Here is an 18,762-nt window from a genome sequence, read left to right as displayed (position 1 = left end):
GTGTATGTGCGTGTGTGTGTGTGAGAGAGAGAGAGAGAGCGAGCGACTGAGAGAGCAAGGGAGAAAGAGAGAGGGAGGGAGGGAGGGAGAGGGAGAAAAAGGAAGTATTGTTTGGGGTGGGCTGACATGCCAAGACTACCAAGGTCTTGGCAAAACTAGGGAGTTAAGAATGAAAGAGTTCCCACTGAAAGCTTGAGAAGCTGACTTTAGACCTTTCGTCAAGTTATCCTGAAGACTTGAATTGGGTGGTGGTTGAGGATGGCCAATCCTGGATTTCTTACTGATGTTTTAAGGAGTTCGATGTTTCAAGAAATGTAATGTAGAAGGTGGCTATGAAGAAACCTCTTGTCTCCTTCCCTCCCTCGTTTTGCTCCCTCAGTGGACATTGACTGTGTTCCAACTAGGTGTCAGCCAGGTGCCAGGCCCTAGGAAGGCAGCTGTAACCACTCTGAGAAGGATTCAATTCTGACTGAGGTCTGGTCGAACAAACAGAGCCTTCACACATGGACTATGTGAACTCTGAAAGATCCGAGTGGTATTTCAAATTTCCAAACCGTCTGCATTCATAATACATATTTATTCTCTATTGTCTCTGGACATACTAAAGGCAATTAAATATTACGTCATAAACCTCCCACATATGTCAAAAATTTTAAGCTACACTGACCACAATAATTGATTTACCACCGCGGCACGACTCCCTCAGGACTGAGAAGCTGCAGATACTATGCAGGGGAAATAACTGCCTAGATGTTTGGGTGAGACAGTGAGGAATCTCTAATAAAACAGAAAATAGAGCCACGGTAAGAAAGTGGAATTTGGCCAGTATGGTAGACAGATTCTCTCAATTCCTGAGGAAGGGAACATAAGAACTTTAAATTACACTATGCTTGAGCCATGAATATATTTCTGACTCAAGCACAAAAGTACCCATTAGCTTTTGAATATCCACCAGTCCTACCTCCTTGACAACCCCACTGAAAAGTTCAGAGCCCTAGGAGCTTGGATGTGAGCCCTGAAAACCTTTACTAGGGCAAAATTTGCATTTCTCTAGTGGACAGGAACATTTATGTAGTAGACAGAAAAATTCTACTAGTGTTTTGAGATGTCAGTTCTCTAATTAAGGGGTAAAAGTTGTGGTATCAAATACATGAACATCATCTCATTGCTGAGTTCTGCTTGGAAAACAATCTGTTCAATTCTAAATCTGGGAGCGCAAGGCATTTTTTGATTATAAACTCCTTGAGAATTTCCTGAAAGCTATGAACCTATCTCCACTCTCTTTTTTCTTTCGTGTGTGTGTGTGTGCATGCGAAGGCGTGCACACACACACACATGTACGTGAGTGCACACCTATATGCAATTTCCGGGGTAGAGCGCCCACTTCACTGAACTCAATCCATGGGTCCTCATATTCCAGGTTTAGAAGCTATTATTCAGTCGGCTTGATTTTCTATAGGCTCTTACTTCAGGAGAGGAAAACTAAATTCTCTCCCGTAGCATATGAACTGCTAAAGAAACTTCTATGCCTCAGCTCTCTCTGGTTGGAGAGTTGGGTCCAATAAATTGCATATACAGAGGACTTAAACACTGAGTTCTTTTTTATCTTGATCCCATCAGAAAATAGATTCTTATATTTTCCATATTCTATAGAAATGATAGAACATCATTATATAAGCTAAGGCTTAAACTCACAGGTACCTTATTTCAATGATAAATGTCTTGGGGTTAGATGCTTAAAATATTTCCGAAAGGATTTTACATGTTCTAAGTACTTAATGTTGGTAATATGTTAATGATTTTTACCCTGAACAAATTAGGGCATCTGAATCCAATAATTCAACTAGGTCCCCCCGCTCCAGGATTTTAAAAATAAATTACTCAACACCCAATATGCCAGGTATATTTTGAAGTTACTTCTTCAAAACCGCTCTTTTCTTATTGAAGACTTGAGATAATCTTTATATCATCTCACTAGATATTCTTTTAAAAAATGGTTCTCACAACAGGCATGCATTTATCCTCTCTTCCTTCTTTCTTTCCCATATAATTTACTGTAACTGGACATATTGAAGTATTAAATCAACATGTTTATTGATTATCTACAAGGCATTGTGTCAGATAGGATGGGGAATCTAAAGCTGTGTAAGACAGGTCTTCTGGAGAGTATCTACTGTTGAAGATAAGACATGGACCAGAATAATATAAACTTGCTGTTCTCACTGTTATTTATAGCTTTGTGTATAGAAGGTAAATCTATTTGTTATATTTATCTGGCAAATGATAACTTTATTTTACCTCAGAACTCCATAGCAGATAGAGGGTTCGACATCATCACTTTTTTTTAATTTTAATTTATTTATTTTCTTAAAAGGAGCTAGAAGTTTAGTGACTGTTCCATAAGGGGGCAGCAGGAAGGACAGCAGAGGGGAGGCTGCTTGCCAGGAGGCAGTGGGCAGGGGCTGCTTCTGAAGGAGGAAGGGGAGGAGGTATGACGATGTAATGGAATTTTCCCTTTTTTGGTAACTGTGCCTGGTTGCAAGTAGCCCATTGGTTAGGTAGGGCCTATGAATACTTTGAGGTGGGCCACCTGATGTGCCTGTCTACATTCAGCCAGGTGGTCACTGTGGGCCCTTTTGCCTTGATCAAGTTTTTATTGGTCAAGCCTGTTGCCTGAAAGCGGCCTCTACATCCCCCCCCCCCCCCCCGCTGCCGCACAATTTCAACCCTTAAATCTTTAAGGTGCTTGAGAACATCGTCATTTTTAAAATCTTTCATGAAATAATAACATTTTTTAAAAATCGATGTTTATTTCCTACCAGACAAAGCTGTCAAATTTGCATTCTTGATGAAAACTTCAGTTATTCCAAGAGCCTTCAAAACATCTTTTAAGTCAATTTCCTGTTCCACTGTGAACCTGGAGAACACAGAGGGGGAAAAGCATTTAGTTACGGCATTTTAAAAGTTTTTAGTTATAGCATCCTGTTACCTGGGACAAGAATAAAATGTTGGCTATGTTGATTTTAATGGTAAATTATACTAAAACTGGCTTTTGACTGCAAGTGGTATTCGATTGTGCTTATAAAAAGAGGAGACAGCAAAAAGAATAATGTATCAGAATAATATTAAATTATTAAGTAGGAACACTATTTGATGTGGACGCAAAACTGTAATATATAGGGTGAAATAAGTGTTTTGAGGTCAAGGATGTCAAACCTGTAAATGGGTTGCCTTCAAAATCGTGTGACCTGGTAATAGATTTGATTTTTTAAGCTGTCAATGTCTTATCAAACATTTATCCAAGGCATTTCATTCTTTTCTTAGTGTCCTTACTCAGCTCCCTGTGGAAAGGGAGAGCCAATGCTGTATCCAATTGCTGTATAATGGATACATCTTACATTTCAACTCCATACACTCAGAGAAAGGAAACATAAAAGCTATTGTGTTAATAATATATATCTTCCTGGTTATTTTAACCTCCAGGACCAAAGCCTGTTTCCTTGGTACCATCACAGAAAAGATGTTCATCAACAAAAGTGAATTAAGGATTACATCTTAAAAACTGTACACTTTTACAATTATATTAGAGATTTTTTTAAGCAAAAGAATAACAAATTTGTATTTTTTGTTCTAATGGGCTTTATGAATTATACATAAATGTGCATCACATTTGCAAGAAGAAATAAAACATTACTTAAAACTGAAATGAAAATAAGTACAGTGGTCATGAGCAGAATATTAATTAAAAAAAAATGGTTTCCACAGAGAGCCTCATTGGTCCTAATATAGAGTCTTTCCCAAACCAGTGAATTGTATCTCCCATCTTTCTAGTGAAAAATACAGAGTAAACATGGCTGCATTAACACACAAATGCAGTTTTTTTAAAGCAAAGATTATTACTTTTTTATAAAAAGTGAGAACAACTAGAAGTAAATGTTTCCTTTTTTTTTCTAAGATGTTGCTTCTTGATCAATAAAGATCATAAATGTAAGTTTTTAGGCAATGGGCTATATCCTTAAAAAAGCTAAGTTTGTGACAGTCACAAAACATTCCATTAGCATCATTTCTGATGTCTGGTTTTAAGAACAACAAGGGAATGGTTGCTATAAACAAGACTCAGACATCAAGAGGAATAGTCAGGGGAAAATAGTTTTAGCAGGTTCATGTTTATGGAAAATATGACAAATAGAGAAATAAATGTATAGCAAACATATTAAACCAAGTCCTGAATTTTATCTATATCCTACATTTTTACTTGGACTTAGCACAGTCTCTTTTGTTTTCTACAAAAAGCAGATGTCGGTTGTGGAAGTAGAAAAGGGGGATGAGTAGGGAGGTATGGAATGTCTCAAAGAATACATTCAATGGCTTGATTAAGGTGTTTTGTGTGTGTGCTTTACATTTATTATTGATTGATTGATTGATTGACTGACCTACCAAAACCTATTCTAAGACTATAACAGATTAATTTAAATATCCCTAAAATCCTTGGAGGTCAGTATTATTATTATCCTCAGTTAATAGAAGAAGAAACCAAGGAAGAGAAAGATGAGATAACTTGACCAAGGTCATGTGGCTAATAAATGGCAGAGTAGGGGCATGGATCCAGGTCGTATTCTGTATGTCCTGATCCACCTAAAATAGGAAAGTGAAGGGAGAGATCAGTAGAGGATTCTTTGTATTTCTTAGGAGCAACCTGGTTTGTTTCACACTTCTGAGGTTTGCTGTTTCAGGTGAGGATGGTAATTTAGCCAGATTGAATTTGGGCAAGTTCCGGATTTGGCATGTAGAACATGACATTAATAATACCTGCCTCATGGTATTGTTGAGGGGATTAAATAAGGTTTCTAGAAGTCTTTTTTTTTTTAAAGATTTTAATTATTTATTTGACACAGAGAGAGAGAGAGTGACAGGAAAGGGAGGAACAGGCTGGAAACAGGCTCCCTGCTGAGCAGAGAGCCCGATGTGGGGCTTGATCCCAGGACCCTGGGATCATGACCTGAGCAAAAGGCAGACGCTTAACCCACCGAACCACCCAGGCACCCCCCTAGAAGTCTTTAAAAAAAAAAAAAAGATTTTATTTTTAAGTGATCTCTACATCCAACATGGGGCTCAAACTCACAACCACGAGATCAAGAGTTGCAAGCTCCATCAACTGAGCCATCCAGGTGCCCCAAAGGTTCCTAGAAGTCTTAGGATGATGCCACTATGTAGGAGGCATGTAATAAAGGGCAGATTGTATTGATAACACTCACAATATTGCAGTTATGTATAACATTCACGTTATTATAGATGTTAAGGTGTTTTATATTTGCATTTTAGTAGTGGTGGAGTAATTTGATTAAATAGCTGTTTCATCTCTGCTGCTTTAGCTGTAAATTAGTCAAATACAGTATCTTTTTTTATTTCAATATCTGTAGTATCTGGCATAGGACAATACACATAGGTTGAAGGGAAAAAATCTAGGTGACCAAAAAAAAAAAGAGAGTGTTTGTTCAAAGTTGAAGATAGGATGTGAACAATTTCCACTTATCCATTTCCCGTCTTTGTTTCCTTATCAAATTACGGGAAATAGCTATTATCCATTTACTCTTTCCTCTTAATATAGACTAATATGCATATAAATAATCATTATCATCTCCCACACCTGAGGGCTCACTATATCCCAGACACTATGCAAATCCTTTTACATATGGTATCTCATTTAATCATCCCTATGATAATGTCACAGAGTCCTGTGAGATTATGTATTGTTATCTCTATTCTACAGAAGAACAAACTGAAGTTCAGACAAGCTAAGCAACTTGCCCTAGTCACACAGCTAGTGTGAGGATATGAGCTGAGGTCTGTCTGACCGCAAAGTGCCCCACCCCTAATAACTACAATTCTAACAATGGCTATTTAAAAACAATCAAACTATAGGTAGATTTTACATTTTGCCCACTGAATTTAAAAATAAAAAGCCACGACACTGCTTTTTTAAACCCAAAAGGCAAGCCTATTTTAACAATGTAATCATACATTTGCAACTTTCTGAGTAAGTTGAAGAGGTATGTTGAGGGCAGAAGCATGAGAGACTCAGGTGTGGAGAGCAAGTGTTAGAAAAGTATAAATATATTTTACATATAAGGAGATTTATTCACCTTGTAAGCAATTAAGAAACTAATCAAGACACCTTCTGTAGAAAAACCTAATAAAAAGCACTCATGTTAAAGAACAAAATCAGATGGCTTATGTATTAGTTTTCTTTTATAAACATGAAACTAAAGTGCTTTATTTCTAAGACAATCATTTCAAAATAACAGGATGGTCTCTGCTTACAAAATAGAAAACCACTCTATATCTGTTGATTTCCAGCACTCTGATCACAAATGACAAATCTGAGACTACAAACGTCAGAGTGGAAAGATACGGCAGCCAGGTACCTCTGCATTCCAAATATTAAGATATTTGATTTTCATTTTAAAACAATCTTCTTGCACCTTATACAATGAAGAGGGTAATGTTCATCAGAACGAGGTTTTTAAAAAATCTTACTGGAAGAAAAGTATATATAAAGCTACCCATAGGGGGCGCCTGGGTGGCTCAGTCGTTAAGCGACTGCCTTCGGCTCAGGTCATGATCCCAGGGTCCTGGAATCGAGTCCCACATAGGGCTCCCTGCTCGGCAGGAAGCCTGCTTCTCCCTCTCCCACTCCCCCTGCTTGTGTTCCTGCTCTCACTATCTTTCTGTCAAATAAATAAATAAAATCTTAAAAAAAAAAAAAAGCTACCCATAGATTAACATAAGGTGAATACTAGGACTTAAAATGTACACTGAAAATAAATAATAATAGTGATAATAGGTAATAACTATATGATGCTTACTCTGTGCTAGGCATTATTCTAAAGTGCTTTTTAGATATCTTACGTATATTTTTTATCTATATTAGCCAAACTGTTTTTGCTACCATGAATAAATTGGAAGAATATCTGGTAATCTCATTTAAATCTTAGAAATGTATGACTGTGCATTAACCTTTTAGTATTTCACTGGATTTATGGTATCACATAGGTATAGCAATTTTACCCTCTCCTGAATAGAGTTTTGTATTTTGGATAAAAATACAATTTCAATTTAGCATCTGATTCCTGTAGGACTTATTGTTTAGGGGGAAAACTAATAAAAATGCAAAAGTAGTTGTCCCTTCTCCCCCCCTCAACATACCCTATACCTTTTAAGAAAGGCATTTAAAACCTATATGCATAAAATCTAATATAATAGAAAGTAAAAGTACCTGTGGAGCAGGACAAGAATGTGGTCAAATTACAGAAATGCAAAGTTGCTGTTTCAGAGTAATATCTCCATGCGAATAAATCTATACAAACATTTTAAGACAGACACTTGAGTAAACCTAGGAAATGGCTATTAAAACATTTTTACCCTTGCTAAAATGAGGTCACAAACATCATTACCGTCATTGGACATTTAGGGGATCCTAATACTGTAAAATGGAAGGGGTAGATCATTTCCTATTGATCATTATCTACACATAAGTATTTGAAAACAGTCAATTTCTTAAAAAGGGAAACCAGATTTGTGGTATCTAGCTATTTAGTCTTGCTCTCTATGCATTAACCAGGCAGAAGGAGAGTTCATAGAACTTCTGGAGAAATGGATACATGGTAATTAACTGTGCCTAATTTAGTATCAGGCATTAATATGAGCAAGCAAGCTAAACTATTTCATAATTGAAGAGGATCTCTTAGAAAATGAAAATTTAATTTTCTTCTGCTGCCACATTCAATTTCTCAGTGGACAGGACCTGGAGGCCACATTTTTAGTGAATATGGTTGAATTAGAATATGTGATACTTATTAAGCATTCATTTAGGATTCTGTTAAAATACCCCTAAATAACTTTGCATCCTCACAGAATTGAAGCATTTGGACATGCTGCACTTAATTTATGGAATTTAATAAGGGAAGCATTAACACTGTACTGAATTTCTCATTTTATCAAAAAGAATTTCTTTAAAAATATACAGAGAAGTACACAATATCAATATCAGGCAAAGAAACATGAGAAGAGTATTTTAGGCCAAGGCAAAAACATGCATAGAGACCCAGAGGCAGGCAAAACCATGCGACTTGCATGTAGCATAGCAACAAGCACATGGATAGAACATGCTACAAAGTGTTTGTTGTGGTGAGTGGCCAGACGCAGGGTTGAGAAGAACATCAAGGCCCTGCATAGATTTTATTATTTAATCCACAGGGAGAATTGTAAGCTTTTTCCTGCTTATTTATGGTTGCATCTTGGCACCGAGCACAGTAACTTGTTTGTGCTTCTTCCAACAATGTGGGAGATTATTTTCTCTCCAGCTATAATCAACTTTAAATATTAATGAAATACAGAAGACTGCCAAAGCAAATGATATTCAGAGACGATCTATTGAGAAATCTTCTAAAATGAAGCTAAGAATATTGAGTAGGATCTGAAACTAAGTCTTGGTAAATAGTACTGAGTGAATCGATAAGTGAGCTTGTGTCTCTGGGCAGGACGTCATGAGTACAAAGACTACTTTAAAAAAGGAGAAGGGAGAGAAGGAGAGGAGGGAAGGGGAGGAAACAGGAAGGGGAGTAGGGGGAAGAGAGTAGCTAAGACTTAAAATTCAAAGGCAGTGGCCAGAGTTTTCCTGAGTCGGAAACTACATTGAAATCTCTCCCTCCGTGCTATCAGAAGGAGTCCCACAGGAGCCTCTTACCTGGGCAGGTACACTTCCACTTTTTGTTTCTTCACAGAGTTTGCCCATTCTTCAATCAGCTGTGCTTTGACCAATGGCTCCAGAGTGGCCAGTGGAACTTCCTGTCTGGACAATGCCAGCATCATGCTTATCTCCTCTCCCTCATAGGGTATTTCTAGGACTTGGTAGATACCACCAGCTTCATTGGAGCCATCACTAAATTCTCCTAAAACAAAAAGAAAGGTGATAAAAGGCCCATATTCAAGCTCAAATAAAAGGTTTAATTTGTTATAACTCTCTTCCAAAATAGTATATAGAATATAAGAAATTCAGGCATCTGAGAAAAAAGGTGTTTTTTTTGTTTTTTTTTTAAAAGGTCCTGAAATCAAGTGAATCTTCAGTCCTAAAGAATTTATTTTATTTTAGAATCCCCATAATCATATCACAATTGTTATAATATGTTCTATAGACTTACTTTTTATTTTTAAATGAGATACTTCAAATGAATATATAGTTAAAGAATATCTTTAGAAACGATGGTAAGTCCTGGTTAGAAAAATAAAGCCCTAGATCCAAGTAGTTGTAATTCATATTTGCCAATACCCACCTGATTTCTTTTTTTTTTTTTTTTTTCCCACCTGATTTCTAAGAAGGGGGAAATTGACTACGTAATACCTGGGACTTTATCATTACCACAGCTAAAAGTTTTGAGGCCAAGATAGCATAGTCAAAATGAAATCTATTACATTCTACAGTAGTTATCCACAGTAACTGTGGTGCTTAAGACCTCCAAATTAAGTAATGAGGTTAGTAAGGTAATGGGCTTTCTGTTCTAATAATTTAGCTAAATTCACCAGCCTTCCATAAAAAAAATAAAGAAGTCTTTAAAAAAAAGAGATCCTGCTGCTACCTCAAAATTACCCCATTTTCAAAAAGAAAATGTAATGCTTTTGTTATGAGTATTTTCCTATAACTGATTTAGGTCCTTTAGACCATTAAACATTTTGGTTCTCAAATATAGCGTGTAAGAATACAGTCCATTGTAGTGTGTAAGAAGGATTAACACTCTAAACTTCTGAAAAGTCCAATGAAATATCTTTGAAAATAATGCCAAGGATATTGAGTTGTATCACAAATCATAGACTTTCAATAGACAAAACTATGAATGAATAATTATGTCTAACCATACATACACAGTCTGAAAGCAAAATTTTATTTATTTATTTTTAAAGATTTTATTTATTTGAGATAGAGAGAGACAGAGAGAGAGGGAGAGAGAGCACAAGCAGAGGGAGCTACAGGCAGAGGGAGAAGCAGGCTCCCAGCTGAGCAAGGAGCCCAATGCGGGACTCAGTCCCAGGACCCTGGGATCATGACCTGAGCTGAAGGCAGACACTTAACTGACTGAGCCACCCAGGCATCCGTGAAAGCAAAATTTTAAAGAAATGTTGTAATTCAAAAAGTGGTAAGGAATCCAAGCAAGAGCAAAGTGGAACATATGGGTCACTGACAACCACCCCAAAGCCAATAGCTTTTTGGAGTAACTCAGAATGTTTTTATACAAGGTCAGGTGTTTACCCATGAATAAAGCCATTCTGCAGGTGTAATCAACTTTATAATTTAAAGAAGTATATTAGAAAACTGTCAATGCATATAATATTCACTTAAGATCTAATTAGAGGCCTTTGAAAATGGAGCCAAGGAAATTGAATTGTAGCCCAAACAAGATTGACAAGATATTTGAGTAATAAATGCTTCATGTTCTTTCTTAAAAATTTATTATACTGTAAGAAGAGAGAAATAAAAGCCAGAATGTCTTACCATAATAGAATTCCCCTTGTTGATACATCATTGGAATTTGGACTTCACTTTCATCATCTTTAGTGAAGGAAAAGGTTCTAGTATTTTCAGGTCTAAATTGTGACTTCCAGTTCCCCTTGAAATAGATAGCATTGATGAGGGCCAAATGAGTGCCAGCATCAAAATCCCTTGGGGATACCAAATCCTTCAACAGACCTATTCAGGAAAAAATGAATAGATGAAAATTTATATTAAATTTGAAGGTGAATGGGGACCAAAAGATCCAGAAAAACTGTATACCACTACCAAATTTACAATAAAAATTAAAAGTATCTTGCTTTCAAAGGAAAAATGTTACACACACACACACACACACACAATTACAGATTAAGGGGATCTAAAACACACCTACCTGCAATAACACTGGTAGGATCTTGACACTTGCAGAAACTATAGAACCAAGTACAACAGAATCTCAGGCTTTACTACTTTCTAGTTGTAATGATGTATACACATCTCTTAACACAGAGTAAGCATTCAATAATGATTACCGAGTTTATTCTTGAACAATGTACATGATTAAAATGTCAGCCAGTTCAAAAATTTCCCCCATATACATTGGATATCTTTCCACTAAATATAACAACTGCATTCGACTAGGTGAAAACAGATGAGTGAAAGCCAATTGAATTAGTGATGCCTTATTATCGATCATTTGAAATATTCCTTTACAAATCTATTGTCAAAGATACTGGCTCTTTGTTGATAGCTAAAAATGTGTAAAAAGATTTTCGAAATAGCTTGTAATCATTCAATCTATTCAAAGTGGATTATTATTCTTGACTTATTCTTTGAATGTTAAAATACAAACATAAGTTTATTTTATCCTACGTTTTAATGTCATAGTTGAAAAAGATAGGACCAAAATTTGTATTCTCTCATTTTATTAATGATAGCACTTCTTTAGGTGCTTACAAAGGTGCCTCGGAATTTTTGGGATTATAGGACATAGGGTATGTGGTCAGGTTTTTTTGTTATTGTTCCAAAATAAAATATATTAGATTGACATTATTTGAGGAGTTTTGACAATATGAATTAATTTAACGAACTTCTGCAATCTACTTTCAATTTGGCTTCATTTTTTAAATTCTAATTTCAATACTTTGATGGTAAAGTTAGAAAATAAAATGGTAAAATATGAAACATTTGGAAAGCTTAAATACATTTTTAAAGACTAGATTAGAAACAAATTTTATTTATTTTTTAAAAATTTTATTTTTTTATTTTTTTACACCCAATGTGGGGCTCAAACTCATTACCCCGAGATCAAGCATCACATGCTCCACCAACCAAGCCAGTCAAGTTTAGAAATAAGTTTTAAAATAAATGTTCAGATTAGAAATAAATTTTAAATTAGATTAGAAATAAATTTTAAAATAAATGTATCTCTTTCTCATTCTCCACTTATTTGGACTTAAAATGGGCTGCTCTTTTTTTAAGAAATCCTATACAATTTTTTTGATTACCAATCAAGTTCTGTTGTTTAGAAGCCCAACTTTGAGGGTGCCTGCCTGGGTAGTTCAGATGGTTAAGATGGCTAAGTATCTGCCTTCAGCTCAGATCATGATCTCCAGGTCCTGGAATTGAGCCCTACATCAGGCTCCCTGCTCAGCGGGGAGTCTGTGTCTCGCTTTCCCTCTGCCACTCCCCCTACTTGTGCTCTCTCTGTTTCTCTCTGTCTCTCAAATGAATAAATAAAATCTTTAAAAAAAAATAAAAGCCCAACTCTGATTTTTAACTCTTTCTTACATTCTATTTTAAGTATATTTTTAAGAGGCCCACCAACTGCCATCCTAATTGGTATCTAACTTCTTAAACAAGTCAGCTCAAGCAAAATTCCATATAGTAGTTAAGATTACCATGCAGAGGAAAACCATGATTGGAGAGACAGATTTCAGACAGATTTATCATAGTGCCTAAATTCTTCACATGCCAAAAGATTTAAGTTCTTTCAAAAATGTTTATTCATAAGCAATGCCTCTAAAAAGACTGTAATCTATACAAAATAATTATTAGATACTCAACTAAATGCTAACATTCAAAAATTCAACTGGAGTGAAGAGAAAATAATTTCAGAAGTAGAAGAGAGTTAAAACTAAGCCACTAGAGAAAGAAAGGAACCAAATGACATACTATTTGTGTTATTCTCCACCCACTTATTGATATGGTTGGCCACAGCTATATTTTGACTGAAGTCCACATGATTTACTTCTGCTTTGAAGTATTTTTTCAGCATTTGCAAAAATTCCTCATTGACATGAAATCCATTTTGCACAAAGAGGGAATTGGCAATTTTCATCACATATTGGCTCTCTTTAGCAGTTACCATGTTAGAAAAATCCTTCAAGAAGGAAAATTCGTTACCTGCAAAATGACAAACAATAAGTTTATTAGTGGAACAAACACAGTGAATGATCATGGGGATTGGAAAAGCACTAAAAAACAGCAAGGAAGATTGATGAGACAGGGGCCAAAGGGAAGAGCACTAGTTTATTCCCCATATCGACATGACTAGGAGGTTCCAATATTTGTGCCATTTCTAGATCTTCAAATTAACTTTGAGTATTATGAACTGGTATTATTTTTCGTTTTAATTGATGTCTTGGTAGAATCTATAGAGATTTTTTTGGTTGTCTCCTTTCAAAGTACTTAGGTTATTCTCATTAAATTGGTCTTCATTTTATAATTAATAGGAATAAGAATTAAGCTTAATTACCTAATTTAAAAATCAAAATATTCCTTGAAATTTTACTTTCACTGGACTTTTTTGCCTTATAACTAGAAACATGCCTTAGAAATCATCGAGTTCTTAACTTTTTAATGAGTCGATTCTCATGTATATTAAAAACATTAAAATAGAAATCATACATCATGTCAAAATGATTACAAAAACCTTTTGGCTAAAAACTTTCCCCAATACATAACATTTTCATAATAATAAAACATTTCAAAAAAATTCTTGGATGCTGCTTAAAAAATGAAGATACAATTGGTTTTAAGCAAAAATTTCTAATATTCCTAGAGAATCATGTTGCTTTTCTTCATAGCAGTTATCACAGTTGTAAATATTCATTTATGTGATAATTGATTGATACATGCCTCTCCCTCTAGACTGGAAACTCAGTAAGAACCAGGTTTGATTTTATTTGTCACAGTGACTTTTATTTAAATAATAATAATAATAAAATCTACAATTTCCTTAGATTAACTCAGCTAAGGATACAGCAAGGAGTTAATACCTTCCTTGGGTTTCCTGATGGTTCTCCTAACCATACCATCTCAATGAGATCACTTTCTCACATTGTGTGAATATTGCTACCTGTGGCCTAAGACAACATAACTGAGTTGAAAGTTAAAGTCAAACCACCTTGAAAAATTAAACCTAAGGACACTCACCATTTTTCAGGCTGTCATATCCCATTGAATGACGGATTTCTTTCAGGGTAGAACCTTGGGCCCCAAGTTCCATCATTCCCATAGCAAAGGTAACACTCAATGGAGAGAAAAGAATATTTTCATCTTCCCCAGTGGCTCGAAGATGGTTATACATATTCACTGACAACTCAGCAATGGTCTCATCAGGGAAAGTGGCCCCTAAAGCCAGACTTTGCAGAACCAGCAAAGAGAAGAGTACAAGGAAAGCCATGTTGGGAGAGCTCAAGCCTGAAAAACAATAATTTCCATATTAATTATTAATTATCTCTGACAATGGAGTGAAAGGCAAAAAATAAAATAAAAATAAGAATTATTTCTTGCAAAGTTGTAAAGCAAACCAAATTTCTAAACATTTACATTGTTAATATCTCCTAACAAAAGCCCCTTTAAAGGATATGTTGGGAGATACTATTTTTAAAAAGGCAATTAATAGTCAAATGAACAAATAACATTGCTAAATTCTGAGGATATTTCCAGGAACAGGTAGCCCTGGTCCCCACCTTCATGGGGTTAAGAGTATGTATAGCTACATATATAATGGAAAATTTAGACCATGTTTGGTGAGGCGAATGTATCAATTTTTCATATCTTCACCATATATATTTTGGTCATGATTTTAAAACAATTTACTCTAGCTTACACTAAACTACAAAGGTCCAGGAAAACTATAATGGAAACCAAAAGATATTTACAGGGTTTAAGATGAACTAGTGAAGTCAGGCATTTGAAAATGTCGCTCTACTCATTCACTACAATTTATAAAATTAATGCACCATGCAACTGGGTTGCCAACTGGCAGGAAAAGATCAGACACACACCTGCCACCGGCCCTAGTTTGTTCAGCCCAGGCTGCAGAACCCACAGGAAGTGGTAACCTAGGGAAACACATTCAGCACATCCTTGTGCTCTTTTCTCGTCCACTGTGGTTACCTATGAGGCTGTTACTCCTAATAGTGATCTCGGGGCAGGGAGGGGCCTTCTACCACACTGTCCTTTTATACTTAGGCTGATATTACCATTTCAGCTTATACCAGAACACGTTGCTTCTATTTCAATGAATATTTCTAAATACGAGGTTTATCTGGTTCTTGAGCCATTTTCTCTGTGGAAAAGAAAGTGTCAGTGCCAGACATCTCTGGTTGATAGTTCTTCCTCCTGGCACACCAGTGTTCCCGAAGCCCTGTCCACCCACAAACGGCACACACTGACCAGCACACAGCTGGGACAGAATTTCCTTTTTCCTTGTATTCTCCCTCTTTGTCACTGCAGGCATCTAAAAGCTGAACTGCCTAGTCAAACAATTAAGCAGCTTACTTGTTCATGACCTTCAAGGGAAAAAAAAACTATCATGAAAACAACACGTAAAGTGATACTGAGTGAACACATTTGGAAAATTGTATTTCAACGAGCATGGAACATTAACAATCCCCTTTCCTCAGTTAACAGAAGGCATACACATTTTACTTAAGAGCAAGGTGTTTCTGACAGGGGTTTGAGTCAGAATGTCCTCCTCCCTCCTATCACGTTTTTCATTCCAACTTCTGGAGAGCTGCCTATTAGTTTGTAAGTCCTTCACATTTTAGGGTTCAGTTTTAGGGATCAGTTTTGTTTTGTTTTGTTTTGTCTGAGAAACTCCAAGCACTGCTGTCATCCCTCTGCTTTTGTATTAAGGTTTAGATCAGTCTCCTTTGTTTAGGAAGGCAAGGCTCAGCCTGCATGTAAATACGGACTCTCACAACCCCTGCTGTGGGAGACCCCGCTGGGGGAGATGGGATGGCTGCCTGTGGGAGATCAAGTGCACTGCTGCAGAGCAGTGTCTGTGGTGGGACTGAAGCCCAGGGCAGAGAACACAGCTGCCCTGCCAGCCGGCAGACTGAGGCCATCAATGCGAGGCTGCCCCCAAATTTCCACCCCCCCAGCCCCCCTGCTTCTGGACTCCAGAGGACTCCAGGAAAAGGTGGAAGCAGAATAGGGGAACTTTCTCAATGTCTAGATTCAGATGGAAATTTAGCAGGTACCCTTCTAATTTGAAAGAGACCCTAAGATATATCCGGTATTTAATACTTAGGTTACTAGAACTCAGAAATCCAAGTCAGATTCAAAGCCATGCTCTTAATCATGACACTAGACTGTTATCTGACATACCCTACAAAGACCCAAAGCTGGGCCTCATTACTTTCGTTTAATGTTATCTAGTAGTTAATGAAGTTAAAGTCACTATATGGTGGTGGTATCTGTCCCTCAGTAACATGGCTATTTGGAAACCATTGCTTTCAACATGAGTATCAAATTTTAGGTGAACAAAAAGATTTCATTCATATAAAACAAAAACCAACCTATTGCCAACCAACAAGCATTCTAGAAAAACAAGGTCAAGTCTATCATACTCATCAGCATTTTTATTTACAAATGAATGTGCCATGAGATAAATAAGCTAACACATGATGTATGACCTTTGGCAAATCACATGCCTTCTCTCAGTCTTAGCTTCCTCATTCATGAGATGAAGATGCCAATTTCTACGCCACACAATTTTTTAAAAAGATTTTATTTATTTGAGAGAGTGAGAGAGCACAAATAGGGGAGCATCAGAGGGAGAGGGAGACACAAGCTCCCCACTGAGCAGGGAGCCCAACTCCACACCATTATTGAAGATGTAAATGAAATAGTGCCTGTTTGAAGCACTCATTTTAAGCTACAAACGTACTAATAAAAAACATTGTCATTAGAGAGTATGTTTCCTAGGTTTGTATATTTGCTGTCAAGGAAGAGGCTCTAGAGCCAAAATGAGTATTTTATTCTTCCTGTTGGCTCATCTAATGTAGCACTATTAAATGCCATTCATTCAACCAAGATTGAAAGAGGTACCATGAAGATACTCAAATGTATAAGCACGGGATCTTGTCCTCAAGAAACTCACAGCATTGTACAAGAACATGTAATCTATTATAGTGGTTCTTCTCTTTTTTAAGAAAAGAGATTCTTTTAAGAAATCAGGAGAAGGGTAAACAATCTCTTCAGAAAATGCATGCATATGGCTAACAGAACATTACTTTCACTGGCCAGGATATTTACTGGCCTCAGGTTAAGAACCCCCTGGTCTGTAGCAGATGGTCCAGATGCAGAAAGAAGCAGTGTTTGGTGGACCTGCAGCTTACTGGGGGAAAGCAATGTCAAAACTATTAATGTATCTTCAGGCTTCTGGCAGAATCCTGGAAAAAACATCCGTATGTCTGTGAGAAAGGGCTCTTCCCAGGGTAGTGGGCAGCAGGCCACGATTTACATGCTCTGCTGGGGAATTAGAAGCATTATGGCAAGGAATGGTGGAAGCAAGTTATATCAGGAAACTCTTTAGTCAAGATTTAAAGAACTCTGTTCTGGAAGCACACATTTTATCTATACTTAAGTGATCTTTCCTTCTTTTAAAGGCAAAATGTCCAGTGTGCAAGAAAAAAAAAATGGCTTCTGCCAGACTGGCCCAGCCTTTCTGATGCTACCTATCCCACCCCTAGCCCCTGGCTCTTTCACCTCCGCTGCCTCCGATTACTCCTTCTGAGGATTTTTTCTGGGGAGAAGGGAAGCTTCCCCCTTCTTCTACCTTCTAAGTGGGGAGTGTTCTCCAGGGTTCTATTCCTGGCCCTCTTCTCTTCTGTGTACTGTTCTTCTCGTGCCTGCTGGTGAACTTCCCTCAAAACAAAGATACTTCAACTATTGTCCCTGTTCATATTATTCCCCAGTAAGTAAAATTCTAGCTCTGGCTTTCTTTTTATCTTAATTCCTGATGTGCATTGCAAATTGTTTTGGGAGTGTCTTAGTCTTTGATTCTTGTCAGCACTTCAAATTCAAGGTGACTCAAACTGGGCTCCTTGTTTATCAATCAGGCCCATTCTTTTTTTTTTTTTTTTCCTTTTTTTCTTAAAACATCAGAGTCCTTTGACTCCTCTCCATGTCCCTTTCCCTATGTTCGATGAGCTGTCAACACTTATTCCATACTGTGCTCTGGACACTTCTACCCATTATCCGATGACCATTTCCATAGACGTTGTGGCAGTTCTTCTTAATGCATTCTCAAGGGCTCCACCAATGACTTCCATCCATTCTCTGAAGCCCAGGGTACTGCCCTCCTCAATCCAATGGATGCATAGTCTCCGGATGAATTGTTTTGAATTACTGTTATGAACAGGTATTCCTATATTTACAAAACCTCAAAATCTTACTCATGCCTGTAGAGTAAAGCCCCAAATCTTTAGTCTCACTTTACTGTGATCCAACATGTTTCTACCCACTACTCCCCTTCAGGGATCCTCCAATTCAAGCCAGACTCCTTTTTGCAGTACATATCCCAGAATTTCTGTCTCATGGTGCTGGCTTGTGTAGTTCTCTTTCTGGAACTACTTCAACCTGGTTCCATATGTTCAAATCCTAACCACTCCTCAAGGTTCTGCTCCACTTCCATTTCCTTCATGAATACCCTCCTGGTTCTTCAGTTACAACAGCAATTTCCCCCTCCTCTGAAATGTTGGCACATTTTATCTCTACCTCTCCAACAGCACATATCACTGCTTCCCTCTATTACAGATAATTCTGTACACGAGTCGGCTGGTTTCCTCAGCTTTTTGAAGACACAGATAGAAGTGCATTCCTCTTTGTCTATCTTAAAATAATCAGAATAAGCACTTAATACATTACATATCGTAGGTACCCGATATTTGTTGAATGAATGTAGCTCGAGATGTACAGGC

General features: G+C 36.9%; 1 protein-coding gene across 2 annotated transcripts in view; it reads right to left on the bottom strand.

Moving 5' to 3' along the window:
• SERPINI1 (serpin family I member 1) overlaps positions 1–18,762 on the bottom strand; it is a 69,550-nt gene that overhangs the window by 12,389 nt on the left and 38,399 nt on the right. For both annotated transcript variants that reach the window (XM_081829124.1, XM_081829116.1), the window contains exons 2-6: positions 13,982–14,248; positions 12,719–12,949; positions 10,547–10,741; positions 8,747–8,951; positions 2,820–2,917 (exon numbers count right to left, since the gene is read on the bottom strand). In XM_081829124.1, coding sequence (XP_081685250.1) covers positions 2,820–2,917; positions 8,747–8,951; positions 10,547–10,741; positions 12,719–12,949; positions 13,982–14,231 — 979 coding nt within the window. In that variant the 5' untranslated portion in view covers positions 14,232–14,248. The remainder of the gene's footprint in view (positions 1–2,819; positions 2,918–8,746; positions 8,952–10,546; positions 10,742–12,718; positions 12,950–13,981; positions 14,249–18,762) is intronic.

This window comes from Leptonychotes weddellii, chromosome 1 (genome assembly GCF_054177405.1).
Source record: "Leptonychotes weddellii isolate Sample4059 chromosome 1, ASM5417740v2, whole genome shotgun sequence".
Classification (NCBI taxonomy): Eukaryota; Metazoa; Chordata; class Mammalia; order Carnivora; family Phocidae; genus Leptonychotes; species Leptonychotes weddellii.
The sequence above is the reverse complement of the archived record's forward strand: the minus strand, read 5'-3'. Positions and strand labels throughout refer to the sequence as shown.